General features: G+C 42.6%; 1 protein-coding gene across 1 annotated transcript; it reads right to left on the bottom strand.

The window, feature by feature from the left end:
- Window positions 1-93: 93 nt before the first annotated feature.
- bgnb (biglycan b) lies at window positions 94-15,261 on the bottom strand. Its single transcript, XM_074644212.1, has 8 exons — window positions 15,043-15,261; window positions 6,282-6,546; window positions 3,641-3,753; window positions 2,865-3,078; window positions 2,619-2,729; window positions 2,132-2,225; window positions 833-971; window positions 94-743 (listed from the first exon to the last, which is right to left on the bottom strand). Exons 2-8 carry the CDS (start codon window positions 6,529-6,531, stop codon window positions 546-548), a joined length of 1,119 nt encoding a protein of 372 aa, XP_074500313.1. The 5' UTR covers window positions 6,532-6,546; window positions 15,043-15,261; the 3' UTR covers window positions 94-545.
- Between the last annotated feature and the right edge of the window lie 3,602 nt (window positions 15,262-18,863).

Raw genomic sequence — 18,863 nt, forward strand, 5'->3', positions numbered from 1 at the left:
ACAGGGACAATGTGATGTATCTCCCAAATCAGCACACACAGAAAGTCATACAGAGCACCTTTTTATGTATATATATATAAAAAAAATCTATAATGCATTGCTTCTCTATTTATTTTTTTTACTTCTTAACCAAATTGTTAATAAAAAACTTCTATCACAATAAGCACTATTGTGTACAAAATATGGAATGAAATGCTTCACAAGTTTTCATTTTCCATCGATTTCGGCTAGGCATCTCAGACATTCTCCTCCGTTTCATCAATTTCAAATGGCAAAACTTTAAAAACTTTAAATCCAAAAAAATGCGAAAACTCAGGTGAAGTACTGCGAGCGCTTTGCTTTCCACTCCCTTCAAGTTATGTGATTGTATTTTTCACTGCTCTCTCTATTTCATCAGTTTATTGCCCATCACTAATCCTCTCTCCAAAAACAATAACAATAAAGATAATCATCTCCCTTCCCTCCATCTCTCAAGTTTGTTTCATTATTTAAATTATCTGCTCCTCCGCCATCACCTTCCCCTCACTTTCTCCACCTCTCTGTCTTTACTTTTTGTAGTTGCCAAACTGAATGGCCAGCCGATTGCTGACGCAACGGAACGTAGCAGGCTGCACCTCCCAGTATTTGACGGGGTTACCGAACAAGCTGATGCCGTTATAGAACGTCCTCTTCATCCCAAATCCTCGAGGGCAGAAGTCGTTCACGCCTACCTGGTCGATGTGGTTGGAATGGAGGTACACCACCTAGAAAGCAGGAAGTCGAGGGTGAGTAGATATTCGTGTGATACATTCAGTCTCAGATGGCAAACAGCATGTGTGCATGCTAGACTCACCTGCAGGTATTTCATCTCTGGGAGGCCTTGGGGAACACGATTGAGGCGGTTGTTGTCCAGATGCAGCTCTCTCAGCCTGGGGAGGAAGGCCAGACTGCCGTTCTCGATGTTACGGATGTGGTTAGAGCCAAGGCCCAACCTAGAAAAATAGTGAGACAAGGGGAGAAACGTGGAAAAAGGCAGAAAACAGGTCACTGCACGGTACATTTAGCTAAACTGTTTTACTAATGTGAGCTGGAGTAACTGCAAATTCCCTGATAAGTATCATTGCAAGAAAGGGATATTAAAGCACCCGATTTAACTGTTATCAGGCCATTAAATATGCGTTATCGTTGCTATAAGCACCAAAGGTGTGGGTCATTAGGGACCAAAGCTAAACTTAAAAGCAACACAATCTAACACGTAGTAAAACTGAATGAAATGTTAAGCTTTGAACACAAACAAAAGGCTTCTTTAGGTTTAGGCAACAAAACTTAGTTAAGTTTATGGAAAAACATCGACTTTTGACTTAAAATAACCACGTTTCAAAAGTGAGAGTGAAACTTAACGCCTGTGAACACAAAGTCAACTACACGTTGTTGGTTTCACACGGGATAGGAACTCCGGTCTCCTGGGTGAAAGCCCTCATCGCCTCCCGACCTCCACCCCATATCGACATTCACACCATCTACACAGCGCCTGACTTCTGCTTCTGCTCCTGCTCCTGTCATAATTACTACAGTCGCTAGAGGTCGCTGTCGTGTTCTTTTATACCATCTTTCAGTGATCTACCATGTGAATAGATGATAAAACCTACTAGTGGGTGTAGCAGGCCCCTATTGACCCACATCTATGGTGCTTATAGCGACTGATATAGCCTATTTAATGGCCTGATAACAGTCTATTGGCTGATTGAACCAGGTGAGAATTAGGGCAGCCTGACAATACTCCTGTGACCATAAATAATCACATAGAGATTAGAAGTGTGTAGGACGGAGGTAACAGAAAACTTGAACGTAATACAGCAACAGTGTAGAGAGGAACTTATGCTTTTCTTACTATGACAAGTCAAATATCTGCGGTGAATAAGTCCTTTTAGACTGCTATTGAGTGGGAAAGCCCACACAAACATAAACTAGCAGTTATCCTGCTTCTCTTTAGTGGCGTGTCAATGTAGTTCATATCATTACCCCTGAGGGGCACTGCTGACTGGGAATGTATTTTTTCAACCACAGGATAATTCTTCACAGTTATGCAAGTGAATCCCTCAGGGTGCTTGAATGCTTAGAAATTAGTGTGAAATTGAAATGTGAACGATACCTGTAGAGGTTTTTGTAGCGGCTCAGGTCCTCCAGTTCCACAGCTTGGATCTCGTTGTGGTCCAGATGAAGCTCATGAAGACTCTCTGGGAGATCTGACGATAAAGATAAGACAAAATAGGCTCCACTTAGGGTGACGTTTGATTTTGTCCAGTAGCTGTCCATTCTTTTTTTTGTGTGTGCTTAGTAGCTTTCTTACAGTTAGATGAGAAGATTGATACCACTTGTTTAAAATCCTACACACTGGTCCTTTAATGCATAGCCTACATGGCAGGCTGATTTTTTTTTTAAGGGGGGTTAGCTGTTTCCCCTTGTTTCTAATCTTTGTGCTAGGCCAATCGGCTGCTGGCTTCCTATTATAGCGTACAGACATGAGTGTGGTACCAATAAGTGAATAAGCACATTTCCCAAAATGCTGAACTATTCCTTTAAAGATGAATCCCTTGTAAATATGTCAGCATCTTAGCCACACAGATGAGTTGTTATACCTTTTGGCACCCCGGTCAGTCTGGACTCTGATATACGCAGATAATTCAGTTTCAGTCCCTTGAAGGCTCCAGGCTCAAAACCGCTGTTGTGGAGGGGGTTTGCTCCCATTTCTGCAAGATGAAGGGAATATTTGTGGCATATGACATAAAATGCAGTCTCTTTAATCTTCTACACAGTGGCAAAGGCAGTGGTGAGCACCACAGGGTATTGCAACAAGATTTGTTGAAGTCATCAGCATTTCTGACCTATGCAGTTCATGTTGCTCAGTCCTGCAAAGGCTCCAGCTGAAACCTTCTTGATGCGGTTCTCGTGGATCCTGATCTCAACCAGGGAGGCGGGCAAGTTCTTAGGGACGGTGGTCAGCAGATTCTTGGAGAAGTAGAGCTTCTGCATGTGCTTCAGAGGCACAAATGCTCTGGGGTGGACTTTGGAAATATGGTTATTCCTCAGAGACAGACCCTGAAAAAGAAAAAAACAGTATGGAAAGGCAAAATTAAACACCTACTTTAGCGCCCAGACACATCCTCTGTCTCTACTGAATGTGTTGAGTGCATTAAAACCGATCCAGCAGACTGTCTGTCCACCTGCACTGGCTGGAAGATGGAGACACATGCAGGCTGAGGCAAACAGACCTTAATAGAGATGTCATTGTATAATGTAATGTTGTGAGTTTCCTACGCTGCCAGACTTAATATTGCTCTTGGTCAGCGCTCTTGAACGCGGGTCAAGAGTGAGCGAAGCCTTTTTGCTAAAAGAGGCGAGGATGTAAGCTTGAATACTCCCATTTGGCTTCGGGCTCAGACTTAATACAATTAAAGCTCTCAGAGCGAAGGGCGGTGGAGGGCGAAAAAGAAAGGAAATGAACCTGTAAATCCTCAAGGAAACCGAGGGGCATAATGATATTTCACACTATACTGAAGCCAACACAAGCGGAGCTGAGACGTTAACACATCCTTGAGAGGTGCTGATCTAATGCTGAGAGGGACATTATTAATGTGTGTGGTGTGTGTGTGTCTCTTACATATAAGTTAGTGAGGCCTTTGAAGTCATTCTCTTTGAGCTCGGTGATACGGTTGTTCTGCAGGTCCAGGAACTTGGTGTCCGAAGGAATATTCGTTGGCACCTCGGTCAGACCTGAAGACCAATAAAAACACAGAGGGGAGTCATGCTCCATTAAATGCTTCCATGGGTGAACCAACACCCTAAAATACAGTTTGTATAACGGGCAAGCTCTTAGGATATCTTAGTCAGACGCAGACTTTGGAAAATAAATAGTGTGCTTTAAAACCTCCATCAGGTCTGCACATGAACCCAATCACACTCCCACACAATCTCAAATGAGCACTTTGGGCGTCCTGGTCTATTATTTTAATGAGAGGTGGACATAGACACAACCATGGAGGTCACACACAGAGACGTCAAAGCGGCACATTACTGGTTTGTCACTCACAAAGCCACATGGGGACACCAGATGTTTTCCGTCTGGTTTCCATTTGTCACAAAAGCTGTGACTTAAATTAGAAAAAATCACACATAAAAGGGAGGCGGGCGCAACCCTGACACACAGAAGCAAAGAAATACAAGCTGTGTGTGTGTTAATGTGTGTGTGGTGAAGCCGCTGTGCTGTCAAGTGTCTTAATTGTGGCTTCTTTTGTGACAGAATCACCTGCCAAGAAGTGATGAAGAAGTACGTGCAGTTGACGACATCAGTGACAAGCATAAACACCAAGAGGCGTTATGGTTGGTGAATATTGTTTATCAAGCAATAAATTCACAAAGGCCATAAGAATGGGTTACAAGAAGCGGACAGCGTTAAGAAACACACCTGCGTTATTCCGTTCATCCCTGGAAAAATGACTCAGCGCACACACACACAAACACGGCAACCAGTGATCATTAACAAGACCACATCACAGGGTACACGTGGACGAGTGTATCAGATGTGGTTGGTGGCGCAGACAGGCCACGGTATAAAAGCGAATCCCGACCAGGGCCGGCCGGCTCATCTGGACGACGACCATGATGCAACCAGACCCGCGTGGTGAGAGAGGACGCCAGCTGTCCCACTGGGACCCAGTTTGCCACCAACCACATCTGTCCCACAGGACTCTACCCAGAGCTGTCCATCCAGAGTTAAGTTTAGATATATGGCTTTGGTTGTACTGTGCCACACCCTCCATGTCACCACACAGGATCAAACCCTCAGCAGCTCCCTCATGACATTCTGTACAAACCACGTCCCCGCAGTGCTGCTGCTGAGGAGGGTTGGAACTTTATAGCTAAGAAATGAAACAAGATTGTGCTTCAGAGATAAATTCATTAAAGTTGTAGCTTGATTTTTGTTGATTTTCTCAAGTGCAACACGACTCCAAAGGTGCACAATGTTACCAGGTGGATTCATGTGCTACCTTCCAGCCAACACCTGCAGCTTTCCACATGCATCCTCATAGCTGGAAACCTTCATAATATTTGTCTGCCTGCATCAATCCCAACAGAGAAACGAGCCTGAAAAAACTTTCACCCACACTCTGATTAACTGAATCCCTTTAAACCCTCCGAAACCCCAAACCACAGCACGTCACCCGTATCTGCCGCAAATCTCCAAGCCATTACCACAACCTGACAAAACTAGCACCTTCTTAAACCCCAGCGCCCCTCAGCAGAAATACCCGACATCATGCTGGGGTGCACGCTGAGAGGAGACAGACGCCACCGCTCCGAAATACATCTGTTCTAAATAAGCACTTGACATCTCGGGGAAATTATACGCTTCCACATTTACCCGCAGCAGAGAGACCAGGGACAGTAAATATATAGAGCTTGTAAAATGATGATTCGACAAAACCATTATGTCTAAACACAGACAGCTTATTAGAGTTATATAGCCAGTAGTATAATGTGAGGAATCTTTATATCCGTAAATAAGACTGAACGCAGTTTATTTGGTCCTGTAGGAGTAGACAGAGGGAGAACAGCATGCATTTATAATATCCGTAGGCAGGAAATGGTAGCATATATGGAAACATGACTAAAATAAGTCCCAGACAGACTGTACAAGCGTCATGAAAATGATATTTTTAGATAGGTACATTGACTTTTTTTGGATCCTTGTCACCAGCAAATTAGCTTTATGTTTTTCTAGTGGAACTCATAACTGTGAATATTCATAACCCTCATCCTTTTATCCCTATCATTCTTCTTCCATCTTTAAACCCCTTTATTGCTCTCTCCTTCCTCCCGTCCTGTTTTGGGTTTCCATTAAACATCCTGTCTACGTCCCAAAACCAACATGAAACAGCTCCTTAAAGACAGTGAGGAGATTATAAACTTTTCATCTCCTCTGATCAAAGATCCCTTCTTTGCCTTCCTCTCCTGATCCCTCTCTGATTTTCTCTTCCTCTTTCCTTCTCTTGCCTCAGTCCTTTCCCCTTTCCTGCTCAAACCACCTCTCTCCTCCTCAAGTCTGGAACACAAAATCCCTCAAAGACATCCAGAGGAAGAAACTCCTCTCTTAGATAACACACCAATGGGGGATTTTACTCTCTGGAGGTACAAAAGTCATTCAACTCATTTGCTTTCCTGTCTGAACCCCTTGACACACACACACACACACTTAGACATGATGACAAAGCATCACAGACTCATCTCACACTCTCACTGACCGAGGTCGGAACACTGGACGACCCTGAGCCGACAGTGGCAGCCGAAGGGGCACATGGGAATGTCGGGCGAGGGGATCTCGTCTACGGCCGAGCCTTCTTCCTCATCCCTCATCATCGTCATCAGTCCGCCGCTGTCCATGCTGTCCATGGCGAAATCCCAGAAGCCTCTCTGCTCGAATGGCAGGGCCGAGGAGGTGGAGAGCAGCCGAGCCACGCATAGCAGCAGCAGGAGGGAGCAGTGTGGCAACATTTTGACCTTGTACACCTGAGAAAACACAAACAGGAAGCAGGTTTATTGTACATGAGTGTTTACACTTTGAGTTGCCAGTTTATTAGGTACGACAAGCTAAAACCAACATTCATGAAGGCTATGGTTGTTGAAACTGCTTTAGAGAGGTGTTGATCCAACTTTATTATCATTTTTGAACTTGAACTGTATTTTATTACTTATTATTATTTTTTTATTTATATATTATTATTTTGCCTGCCCCATTTATATCCATGGGAGTAGACAGGAATATGCACATGGCATCAAAATGTCTGGGGTGTCATAAAATGACAAAAAAAGCAAGGAAAAGTGCATAAGACAGGCTGGATAACCCTCAGACAAAGCAGGCGACTGCCCTGGGGCCCTAGACACCCGGGGGGACCCAAACATTGTGGTTAAAGGGACAGTGTGTAGGATTTGTTGGCATCTAGTGGTGTGGTTGCAGATTGTAACCAACTGAGTACCCCTCCGCTCACTCCTCCATTTCCAAGACTTCGGTAACGTGAGCTACTGAGTGCAAAATCGTGGTAACGCCGCTCGCCTTGCTCAGAGGCCATCCTTACCATAATAACACTACTTTAGGAACAACGGAAATCAGATGGTGGCTGGCGATCCCACGGTTTTGCACTCTGTGGCTCACGTTACCGCAGTTTCTGGGCTACTGTAGAAATACGGCGGAGCATCATGGCTGACTTCGTAAAGAGGACCCGCTCCCTATGTAGATATGAAGGGCTCATTCTAAGCTAACGAAAACAACAATGATTCTTAGTTTCAGGTGATTATATACTAATGAAAACAGTTATGAATATTATATTCAATTTCTGCTAATAGATCCCCTGAAATGTTACACACTGTACCTTTAATCCAGATGTCCACATCCTGACAGATACATAGAAAACCTGGGACCAGGTGGTATTATTCCAGCATAGAAGTACTGGTTGGTTTCAGGGCAAATAATGAGTCTGCTGTGTGTATTGTACTTAATGGGAACATTGCATAGAGAGTAGGAGTGTGTGTGTGCAGAAAACTTGTGCCCCTGGACTCCCTATAAAAGGTTAATCCAGCCATGTGCACGAGGGCTTCAAATTCATGGCTCAGGATAACGGTCAGTGATAAATGGACATTGGAGTATTATGAAATGGTCTGCTTATCCTTAATTATAAAGCCCTACTGTTTATACCACACCTTACAGGCAGACAGGAGCTGGAGGCTGGTGAGGAGAAACATACTCATTCCCCCGGGGAAACTCGCCAGGAATCGACTCTGGGAATGAAAAGTCCCTTAAACCACACCGACAAAATGTCACTGTCTGCTTCCTGCGCACCAAATCCATTCCCAAGAGAGTATAAGTCACTCCTCACTGACCAATCGGATGGCGTCAAGGACATCACCTCAGCGGTGGAAAACTTTATTCCTGCAAGCAGCAGTTAAACAAAGCCACCATTCATTTAGTGGGGGAACTGGGTGTGCAAGTGCGAGAGTGTCTGTGTGCATGCACATGTGTTTGGGTGTGCACGCATGTCGTGAAACACAGACTCCATGATGTCATAGCTGTGCACACACACCCTCTCACACACACACACACACACACACACTGCAGATTGAGGTCACCAGACATGAGAGCATGTGTGTGTGTTTGTGTTTATTTGTGTCCGGCCTGCTCTGACCTAACTAACACCTCAGCCCTATCTAATTCCTAGAATAACAAATTATTACCAGGCCAATTGATCCTTACAAGGGGAACTCTTGACTCTTAACCTGAGGCTAATCCTATGAAGTAATGCCCAGTCATATGCTGGACCCCGGGGTGACCTTAAACCCTATAATCTCTAACCTTGCTGTATTAATTCCCTTCTCTGATCCCCAGCTCCGTAATCCCCGCAGAAGGCTGTGGAGATTTGGTGCCAATGGTTAGCGTGCAAATGGACTTTCCAGGGAAGTTTAAGGATCCTGTAGCAACATGATCGCGTTTTCTTTGGAAGCAAGAGGAGAGCGAATTTTGGCTTTCAGCATTATCAGCACCGTAGACGGGAAGGACAAGAACGAGGGGAGGAGAGGGAGGAATGACGTGACAGAAAAAAAGGAGTGAAGGTTCAGATGTCTTATGTCTAATGCACTTCAAATGCGTCAGAACAACTTGAAAGTCAATGCATCTTGTCTCTTCACTTGTCTCAGGCTTATTGCTTGATCTTTGCCCTGCCCAATTTCACCCAATGTCCTGGGATATGTCTAGTAGTGCTGACGGTTAACAAGACTTGGAATGGCCTAAAAGGGAGAGACTGCAATAATAAAGCTTGTGAGGGGGGTTTCAAAGGCTTTTTAATGTCGGGGAAATGCTTCTCATTCCACACTTCATGAAAAAACATGTTCTCTAAACTGATACTGATGCTTTAAATTACAAAAGTAGAGCCTTAACAAAAACACTAACACAAAGAAGAATGTGGTAAAACATCACAGCGTGTGTGGGTGATGAAATAACAACACATGCTTATCAATTCAGCTGACTATTCATAACCTTTTGAGTCCTGAATCATGTGCGACCAACACAGTCTCACGGCAGTTCGTGAAATAGTAACGAAAATTAATCTATTTGATTTGTGTACATAGACACGAATTTCCCTGTTTATTTCGTAACGCTCAGCGCGACCTTCAACAACATATGTTTCGTGTTTTTTCCTACGAATGTCCAGCAACACGTGACGCACGTGTAAATTTTTCCGCTCCAGTCTTTTCAAAATAAAACCACTTAGTCAGTTTTAGGAAAAGATTTTGGTTTGGGTTAGAATAACACAGAAATTGTTGTAACTTAAGTACAGAAGTTACGTGACAAATGAATCATCATTAACTTCTGGTTTCACACAGGACACAAACAATGGTCTCCTGGGTGAAAGTCCGGTGTTTTTTTGACCACCCTGTCCATCCCGAGCTCCTCCCTACGTGGCGTTTGCCGCTCTCTACACTTCCCGGTTCATAATAACGTGGATTACATACGAATTGATTTGACCATCACGAAAAAAAAATTGAAATTCGTGTCTATGTACATGAATCAATACATTCAATTTTGTGACTATTTCAAGAACTGGTGTGCGACTGGGCTGGTAGGACAGTGCATGAGAAAATTATCCATTTTCGGTCTACGCTTTTAAAGTTGCTTATGCAATCCACTGCAACTGCTCCATTCAAAGGAATAAAAGTGCTACTGAGGAACATTAAAATCAGTAAAATGAAGAGCCTGTGTGCAAGAAGTGGACCTGCTGGAATCATGAATAACTGGCCCCTGCAGTCTGCTCCCTGCAATAAAAATAGCAGCCAAATTATACCATTTTGCAGAAAAGAAAAAAACACCACTGGCCTTGGCTTGGCCAGAAGAATGCAGCGAAAAGGACACAGCGAGGGCACATATATAGTCTGCATCACACAATGACACGCAATACACAAGAGCTGGGATATAGAAGACATACCACCAGGCTTATTTATACACCTACGATTTATGCAGTTTGTGCTTTGGAACATTGTGGGCGGATTATTGTAAATCTAAAAATGTGGCACCCTTGCTCTAATCTGAGGAGCGTGCAATGATTTGTCTGCCATTTGTCGAGAGGTGGAAGTGAATGGAGATTTGCAGACAGAGGTGTTCGGGATGTTGGATGAGACAGGAACAAGAATAGCCTATCATCAACCAGGAATGACGTCTAAGGCTACTATAAACACAACATGACGATAAGACTAAACTACATCCCACAATCAAGCAGCCTCAGTGGCTATAATAACCACTTTCGGTGTGTGTATGTGCAAATTCCTCTCCTCTGCTTTCAGTTGAGCTGTGAGCCGCCAAACATCCGGTCTTAGACGAAAACAAACCAGAGGCTTCAATCTTAATTGTTATTGCCTCGGCTCTCCTCCCATCCAAAGGCCAAGAGTGGTTTAATGGATGGATGGACGACTATTCTTGTCTCGCTCGCTGTGTTTGTCTCTGAGATGCTGTGGAGTGAGGAGGGGTTAGACGGGAGAACGGGAAAGAAAAAAATAAGAGTAGAATGACAATTACGAGGCAGACAGAAAGAAAGAGTGGGAGTTGTGTGTCGAGAAGGATGTGAGAGATTAAGCTGCAAAAGATACAGGAAGGGAACCAACACTTCCATCCCAAGTACTGCACTATATGACTAAAAGTATGTGGACACATTGGTGCTAATGCATACTTTTTTTTGTATGTTTTTTCAGGGTTTAAGCCAGGCCTTTCAGTTGAAATTGACAGAAATCCTAAAACTAAAACACCTCTGGCGTGAATTGGAGGGGATCTATTAGCAGAAATGGACTCATGTGTTTTCATTAGCGTATAATCACCTGAAACTAAGAATCGTTGAGTTTTCATTACCTTAGAATGAGCCCTTCATATCTAGGGAGCGGGTCCTCTTCATGGAGTCCGCCGTGTTGCTCTGCCATGTTTCTATAGTAGTCCAGAATGGACAAACCAAACACTGGCTCTAGAGAGAGCATTTCGGGTTTTTATGTTACCTGAAGGCCACCGTAATTCTCCGACACACTTGTGAAACTGCGGTAACGTGAGCCGCAGAGTGCAAAACCGTGGTACCGCCAGCCGCCGCCTGACTTCCGTTGCTCCTTAAGTAGTGTTATTATGGTAAGGATGGCCTCTGAGCGAGGCGGACGGCGTTACCACGGCTTTGCACTCAGCGGTTCACGTTACCTTTGAAAGGGGAGAGTGAGCGGAGGGGTACTCAGTTTGGTTGCAATCTGCAACCACACCACTAGATGCCGCCATATCCTACACACTGGTCCTTTAACGAGACAGCGGCTTCTCTGTCTCCTCTGCAGCACTGATTTCTTTCCTTCAATAAAGCAAAGAAGAGAAGAAATGAGAGGAAGTTCCCCATCTGTGCCAAAGATGTGTCAGCTCACACACACACCCATAATACGACTGTCTGAACATCTAAAGTTGGCAAACAGGCAAAAGAAGACAGACGCTTTTTGAAGATATGAATTTCAGTGGTTCACACTTAGATTCGAAAGGTGAAGATAGGATTAAGGGAGGAGAAATAGCAACAGGGAAGACGTGAGACAGGATTCAGAGATGGATGCCGACTGACATAGCAGTGTTGGTGAAAGCACCATCTGGTGAGCAATCCGCCCTACAAGTGCATCAGTTGTTTGAGTTTCCCACACCCGGCGTCTGACATTAGCTTTACATTTCCTATACGCACTATCCATCAAGTGCTGGGTGCTTGTCAGCCCTCACACCCAACGCTGATGTGACGAGAGTTCCCACAATAAGGCAGCCTTTGCCCTTTTCAAGCTAAACAAACCTATATTTAAGCTATATGCTCTTTGTGTTGCCAAGAACAATCATCTCAAGATGCAATGGATTGGTCTCCCATGACCACAGTCGAGAGAAAGGCAATCACCATTACGTCCAATCCAGTCATACACACAACCCACACACACTTTCTTTTCACTCATATGAACTGCAGACACCTTTTTTCTCCACAGAGAAAATCACCACAACCCCTTTTATCACCGCAAGGTTTATTCACGGCTGCCGTTCTTAACGGTGCCTGAAGCAAATGTCGAACCCTTTGGCACCACCACCCTGAGCCGCAGCTACCAAAATCCATTAAGTGTTACAATATCGATCAACGCCGGCTCATTTTATCTGTGTGTTCATACTCAGGAGCACATCAGCTCTGCTCCTTGGGCTGCGTTGGCAGAGAGGAGTTAAGGTGTGGCAGAGAGCTCACCAAAAGTGCCAGCTGGCGTAACAGCGCTGGTGTATTGGCAGCCGCCACGTCAACACTCAGTGCCTGATCACAGTGCTGACTGAGCACAAAATATTTTGAGATCACTTAGTACCGCGTTGCAGAGAATAAAATTTAATTAATTTTGGTTGGAGTCGCTCCATGAGATATTCATTTGTTTTCAGTGAGAGGTTTGTTGGTTTTTTTTCCAGCCCATCATGTTATTCTGAACAGGATCTAAACTGCAATAAACTCTGACACCTAAAAAAAACACAATTGTAAAACCCACACAAATGTTTGCTTGTGGGAATGCACACACACACACACACATGTAAACCATCTATGTATTCTGGTCTCAGAATGAAAGTCCACCTCTAAAATGATCTGGTCATTTGGCTAAACTCCCTCACTTCCTTGTGCCATGTCTCCTTCCCTCCACATGTGACACACACACACACCCTAAATCCATGTACTCCTCAGACACACACAGGCTGTTACTGCTAGGCGTGTCCGGTAGGAGCGTTCGGGTGGAGTTAACTGCCCCAGCGGCTGTAATTTGGTGACTGCTATCCCTAAAAAAAGGAACTGTTTGGCAGCTTCTCCGATGCCGCCAGGCTTGGATGTGGTGGCGAGCTGCTCAAACGCTGCAGAGACGATCGAGGCCTAACCGGAGCAGAGAACAGCAGAGAGCAGAGCAATGCAAAATCAGACAACTGACCTGAGGAACCATGCCTGTGGGCAGATGAGTCTCATTCAAAGAATGTGGAGTATTTCAAAGTGGGTTGTGAATAGAGACTGTAAACTTTGTTTGTTTTTTTCATAAACCAAAATGGAATAATCAGCAAATTCTATTGTCAAAACAGAGCTCGAGTGACTTGAATTTAAAATTGTAAGAGTAAGGGGAAATGTTACCACTGACGCTGATCAAAGAGGGTACAAAAAGCACATCCCTCTACAGGGTGGATATGAAGCTCCAGGAGAACTGTGAGTTTGATGAATTATGATGCAACACAGTCTCACGGCAGTTCGTCAAATAGTCATGAAATTTAATCTATTTGATTTGTGTACATAGACGTGAATTTACCTTTTTTTTCATGAAGCTCAGCACGATTTTCAACAACACGTGACACACGTGTCAATTTCCGCTCCGTCTTTTCAAAATAAAACTTGGTTAGAATTACAAAAAGATCGACATGGTTAGGTTTAGGCAACAAAACTACTTAGTTAGGTTTAGAAAAAGATCGTGATTTGGGTTAAAAATAATACCAGAAGTGACGAAACTGAATTACGGAAATTCCGTGACAAAAACTACTTAGTTAGGTTTAGAAAAAGATCGTGATTTGGGTTAAAATTACTCTGGAAGTGCCATAACTTAAGTACGGAAGTTACGGGGCAAATAAATCCACTATGACTTGTGGTTTCACATGGGACACCAAAATCGGTCTCCTGAGTGAAAATCCGGTGTTTTTTGACCGAACTGTCCACCCCGACCTTCTTCATTCGTTTGCGACATTCAGATTACATACGAATACATTCCGCACTGACCATCACGGAAAAAAAAATGGAATTCGTGTCTATGTACACGAATCAATACATAACATTTCGTTACTATTTCACAAACTTCTGTGCGACTGGACTGTATGATGAGACAGACAGGTGGACGGACAGCGAGAATCACAGAACAGACAGACCAGCAGGTGTAGGTGGTCAACCCACAGGCTGGTCAGGAAACAGACAGATGTAGACCATCATTTTGACTCCACAGTCTGACACTGTGTTTGCTCTGTGTCTATGTACAGTAATGTGACTCAGTTAAACACACTGGTGTAAATGGTAGTTAACCATTGTCAGTCATGAAGTCATCAGCGCAAGACAGAATGGGGCCACAGATGGAAAACAAGTCCTTTAATAAAGGACTACATGTTTGTTTGCATCATATTATGTGACAAAAAAAAGCCCGGCAGGCTATAATAATCTCCTTGTTACATAGAGTTTCCCAGGCCACAGTTCTTTCAACACATTTCAATCTGAACACCATGTATACAGAGGCTGGATTTTAGGGTAGAGCAGATGTGAACCAGAACTTGACTGGCACTTTTCTCTATAATTATTCTCCTTAAATCATGACGCAGGGACGGACGTAAAATACCCTATAAATGCCCTGTGTTACATTTAAAGTCTGATGAGGGAATAAGGTCGCATTTATTTGAGGATAAAGTGAGTGAAAAAAGAAAGGTGTTGCTTAATTATCATAATCTCATCCACTAAAAAAAAAAAAAAAATCCCAGTGAGCAGTCTTTGGAGACTCGGTGCGCCATCTAGTGTAACTCTGGAGTAAAGAGCTGATGATGCATCAAATGCGCACTGCAACAGGTTGCATTAGATGATACGGATAATATATTAATATAGTATAATAAACAAATACATAAATAATATACAGATTCACGTGGTGCAAACTGTGTAAAAGCATGACAACTTTGACTGAAAATATAAAAGTTGGCAACATAAATTTTAGCAAAGTACCATAATTGTGCACATAAAATGTAGAAGTACAGTTTAAAGCTACTAGAATTCAAATTCAATTGATATCATTATTATATAACTGCAGTTTAAACGTTTCTATATGTCACATATAGTAAGTAAAATTTAGTATTTTGTAAGTAAAAATCATCCTAGAAGAGGACAAAGTTGCCAATTACATGACTGAAAAGTACATATAGTGAAAATAACCCATCACCCCTACCTTATGGATAAAAACAAAAATTAGATAATAATTCCAAATTCCAAAAAGGAAAAAAAAAGTTGAAGGTTTCTCCTTCTGTGCGTCAGATTATCCCGGAGATTATTTTTTTTAAAAGTCCTATATTTTCATCACATTTATGGATTATTGCAGTATTTCCCCTGTGGTCCTCTGACATCCAGCCGCAGCTCCTCCGCCACTGTGTCTCAGGGCACCGTGTGTGCTGCTGCAGACCAAACCGAGGAAATGACTGAGAGCAGGGGGGGTCAAGCCCATAAAGTTAACAAGCCAGCCTCCTTTCTCCCCTTTCTGGATGGAGGAGGAGGAGAGGCCTGAGTACAGTAAGTGACATCATGCAGATATTATATAAAACTACAATATTATAGGAATGACTTTACACCAATAACATATTACACACTTCTACACTGTAAAAAAAAAACATTTTTTTTTACAGTTTCTTTCAATACATTTTACATTTTTTGTCTGTATTACAAAATGACAGAAACAAATGTAAAAATGACATGTTTCATTTGTGATTTATATGTAAATGGTCTTAGATTTACAGTATTTTTTGTAATCACAATCGTAATTATCTGTATTTAAGCTTTTCTTGATCATTTTGAAAGTTAATTATTCTGTTTTTTAGAGGTTTATGACTCTATTTTAACAATTCATTTATGTTAGAAGAAAAGGATTTCATGGAATTCTAAAAATATTTCTTTAAAAAATAGCGATTTTTTTGCGAAACTTCTGAGTTAATGTAAATTTGGGCTTTTGCAACGTAAAATTACATGTTTCATTTGTGATTTATATGTAAATGGTCTTAGATTTATGGTGTATGACTATTCTAACAATAAATATATGTTAAAAGTAAAATATTTCTTGTAAAATTACAGTAATAAAGGCTAATTATATAAAGATAACTACTGTTAATTAACGGACAGTATTTTTCAGTTTTTCAAATTAATGGGTGTTGCTGTTATTTTTGTACATCCATTAGATAAGTAGGCCACAGAAAAACGTTTTCCCCATAGTAATATCATGGCGATGTTTCCTAAATAAGAAATAATAAGAGGAGGAGATGGTGCACTGTATTTGAACTGTGTGTCTTCTGAGGTCTGCCATGTTTAATTGCTTTTGAAGAGAGCAATTAAAAGCGTCTGAAACATCTCAGACATACTTCACTACTATAGCACCATGAGGACCTACAGTAAGCTGTTATTATGGCTCCTATAATGAAATCTTACAGCAAAGAGCAATAAAAATTTATCTTCATCAGGGCTGTCAACGCACATTTGTTTTAACGCCACTAATTCCTTTAATGCATTGATGCAACTTGTGATTTTTAGGTTGTAGCAGGCAGAATTTTTAAAGCTAGAGTGAAGGCACTGGTATCACATGAAACTAGAAAACCTAAGGATTCTATTGGTACTAACCATGTCACAGTAGCTTTTCGCAAAGGAGGGTCCAAACTTACGCTAAATTTTGGCGTGGAGAAATTGGCATGCCCATTTTCAAAGGGGTCCCTTGACCTCTGACCTCAAGACATGTGAATGTAAATGGGTTCTATGGATACCCACGAGTCTCCCCTTTACAGACATGCCCACTTTATGATAATCACATGCAGTTTTGGGTAAGTCATAGTCAAGTCCGCACACTGACACACTGACAGCTGTTTTGCCTGTTGGGCTGCAGTTTGCCATGTTATGATTTGAGCATATTTTTTATGCTAAAGGCAGTACCTGTGAGGGTTTCTGGACAATATTTGTCTTTGTTTTGTGTTGTAAATTGATTTCCAATAATAAATATATAAATACATTTGCATAAAGTAAGCATATTAGCCCACTCCCATGTTGATAAGAGTATTAATTACAAGACAAATCTCCCTTTAAGGTACATTTGAACAGATAAATGTGACAAATTTGCAGTTAATCGCGATTCGATATTTTAATCGATTGATAGCCCTAATCTCTATGCAGTTATCTATCTATCTATCTATCTATCTATCTATCTATCTATCTATCTATCTATCTATCTGGAAGTGTTGTGACTTATATTGGTGGATTTTTTATGACGTTTGCTGAGTCGTACTTAAGTTTTTTTTCTTAACCAATGATTTAATTGCATAACACCAAGCAACACATGACTCTCTGATCACTGTGGGAGGACAGATACCACAGAGCTCCACCAAAAATCAGGCAGAAAATGTATTTCTAGAACTGTGATTATAAAATGTATGGTTTTTTTTTGCATCTTCTCACGGGTTTCCTATTAAATTTTGTTTTGGCAGGATAAAGTGTTCTTTCTCTCTGATTTCCTCTGCATATTGCCAGCACCCAGAGCGAGGCAGCGACTTTGGCAAGCCACACCATCTGGGAACTTTTCCGACTCTGTAGCCTACCAAGTCGGCCACACAGGCGCGTTATCTGTGAGCTCTGCTGCTTCAGGACTTTTGAGCATCAAATCATAAGCATTTTCATCATCATCTATGTCAATACAAGAGGGGACTGCTCGTATTTTTGTCTTTTTCTCTCAAAGAGTTCAGTTCAGTTCAGTGTCCACAGTGGCAGAAAAGGCATGCAGGCCAGATCAATGCCCTGCAGGGGTGTTGGCAGGAGACAGAGTTTTGATAAAGGCCTTTGCAGATAACATTCCTCCTCTCTCTGCTTCCTCTCTCCCTCATTCTGTAGATTTAGTCTTTCCCTCCATTTCTCACTTTTCATTTCTCTGTCTGCCCGTCTCCCTCACTCTCTCTCGTTGTGGTTCACTTGATTATGGTGCTGGTCTGTAGCTCGAGGGCTTGGCATACAAATTAAACTCTTTTTGTCCTACGAGTGTTCAGCTAACGTGTCTCTAGTAGCACACCCACTTGTTAGCTCTTGGGTAGATGCTGGCATAGAGTGATGTGTTTGTGTGCAAAAGAGAGAAGAGAATAGTATCGAGCAAAGTGTCAAGTGTGTTTCTGCATTTGGATTTCAGCTCGATAAAAGTTTGTTGTCATTAATGTTGCTGGCTATCAAGGATGAGCTCATCCTCAGGGCTGACGGCCGAGAGGTTACTGCTGTAAGCACTTTCTCGCTGACCCCAAATAGTTGACCCTTCACATTGTAAGTCCGGTCTCATGTTCGGGCAAAGAAACTTTCCTCCCTCTTTCACCCTCAAGCATTCTCCTTTCCTCACTTTATCTGATGATGTTGGTGAGTCAAGAAAAGACATTCTTTTGCTGCTTTTCTCTGTGTGTACTGGTGGTTTTTATTTTATCAGCCAGCTCCCCCACCCCTCCAGCTCCTCCAATAACAAACACAGGAAGCTGCTGTCGCCGGGTAGAACAGACAGAGCAGGGGAGAAGACAAAAGCACCACGCAGCTCTGTGCGGTCAGCTTCTTTAACAAACGGGCTCTGGCCTCAGCTCCACGGGTTGCGCAACATCTGTTGGGTGTGATGGGACGTCGGTTTAACAGTTTAGTCATGTCACACGCAGTATGATGGATGAGCAAAGTGGCGAGCCTGTCAAATTTGAAAATACCCGGGGGGTACAAGAGGTTTAAGGATTTAAGATCAAAGCTGTGAGTGTCCCATCTGTGCAAAACTACAAAGGAGGGAGAAACTGCAAAAAGGGGAACTGATGCAGCTCCGCCTATATATGTGCAGGAACTGCAGTATAAATGCGAATGTGTAGTTTCTTAGACAGTAATGTGCTGTTTGCAAAATGACTGTACAATTATGGAGAATGGAGAGACTGCACCACATGCACAAGACTGAGAAAGAAATCTAACATGTGATTACACGCCCAGGCTGAGAGTGAAAAATATAAATGTGTGTGT

Source organism: Sebastes fasciatus, chromosome 8 (assembly GCF_043250625.1).
Source record: "Sebastes fasciatus isolate fSebFas1 chromosome 8, fSebFas1.pri, whole genome shotgun sequence".
Taxonomy (NCBI): Eukaryota; Metazoa; Chordata; class Actinopteri; order Perciformes; family Sebastidae; genus Sebastes; species Sebastes fasciatus.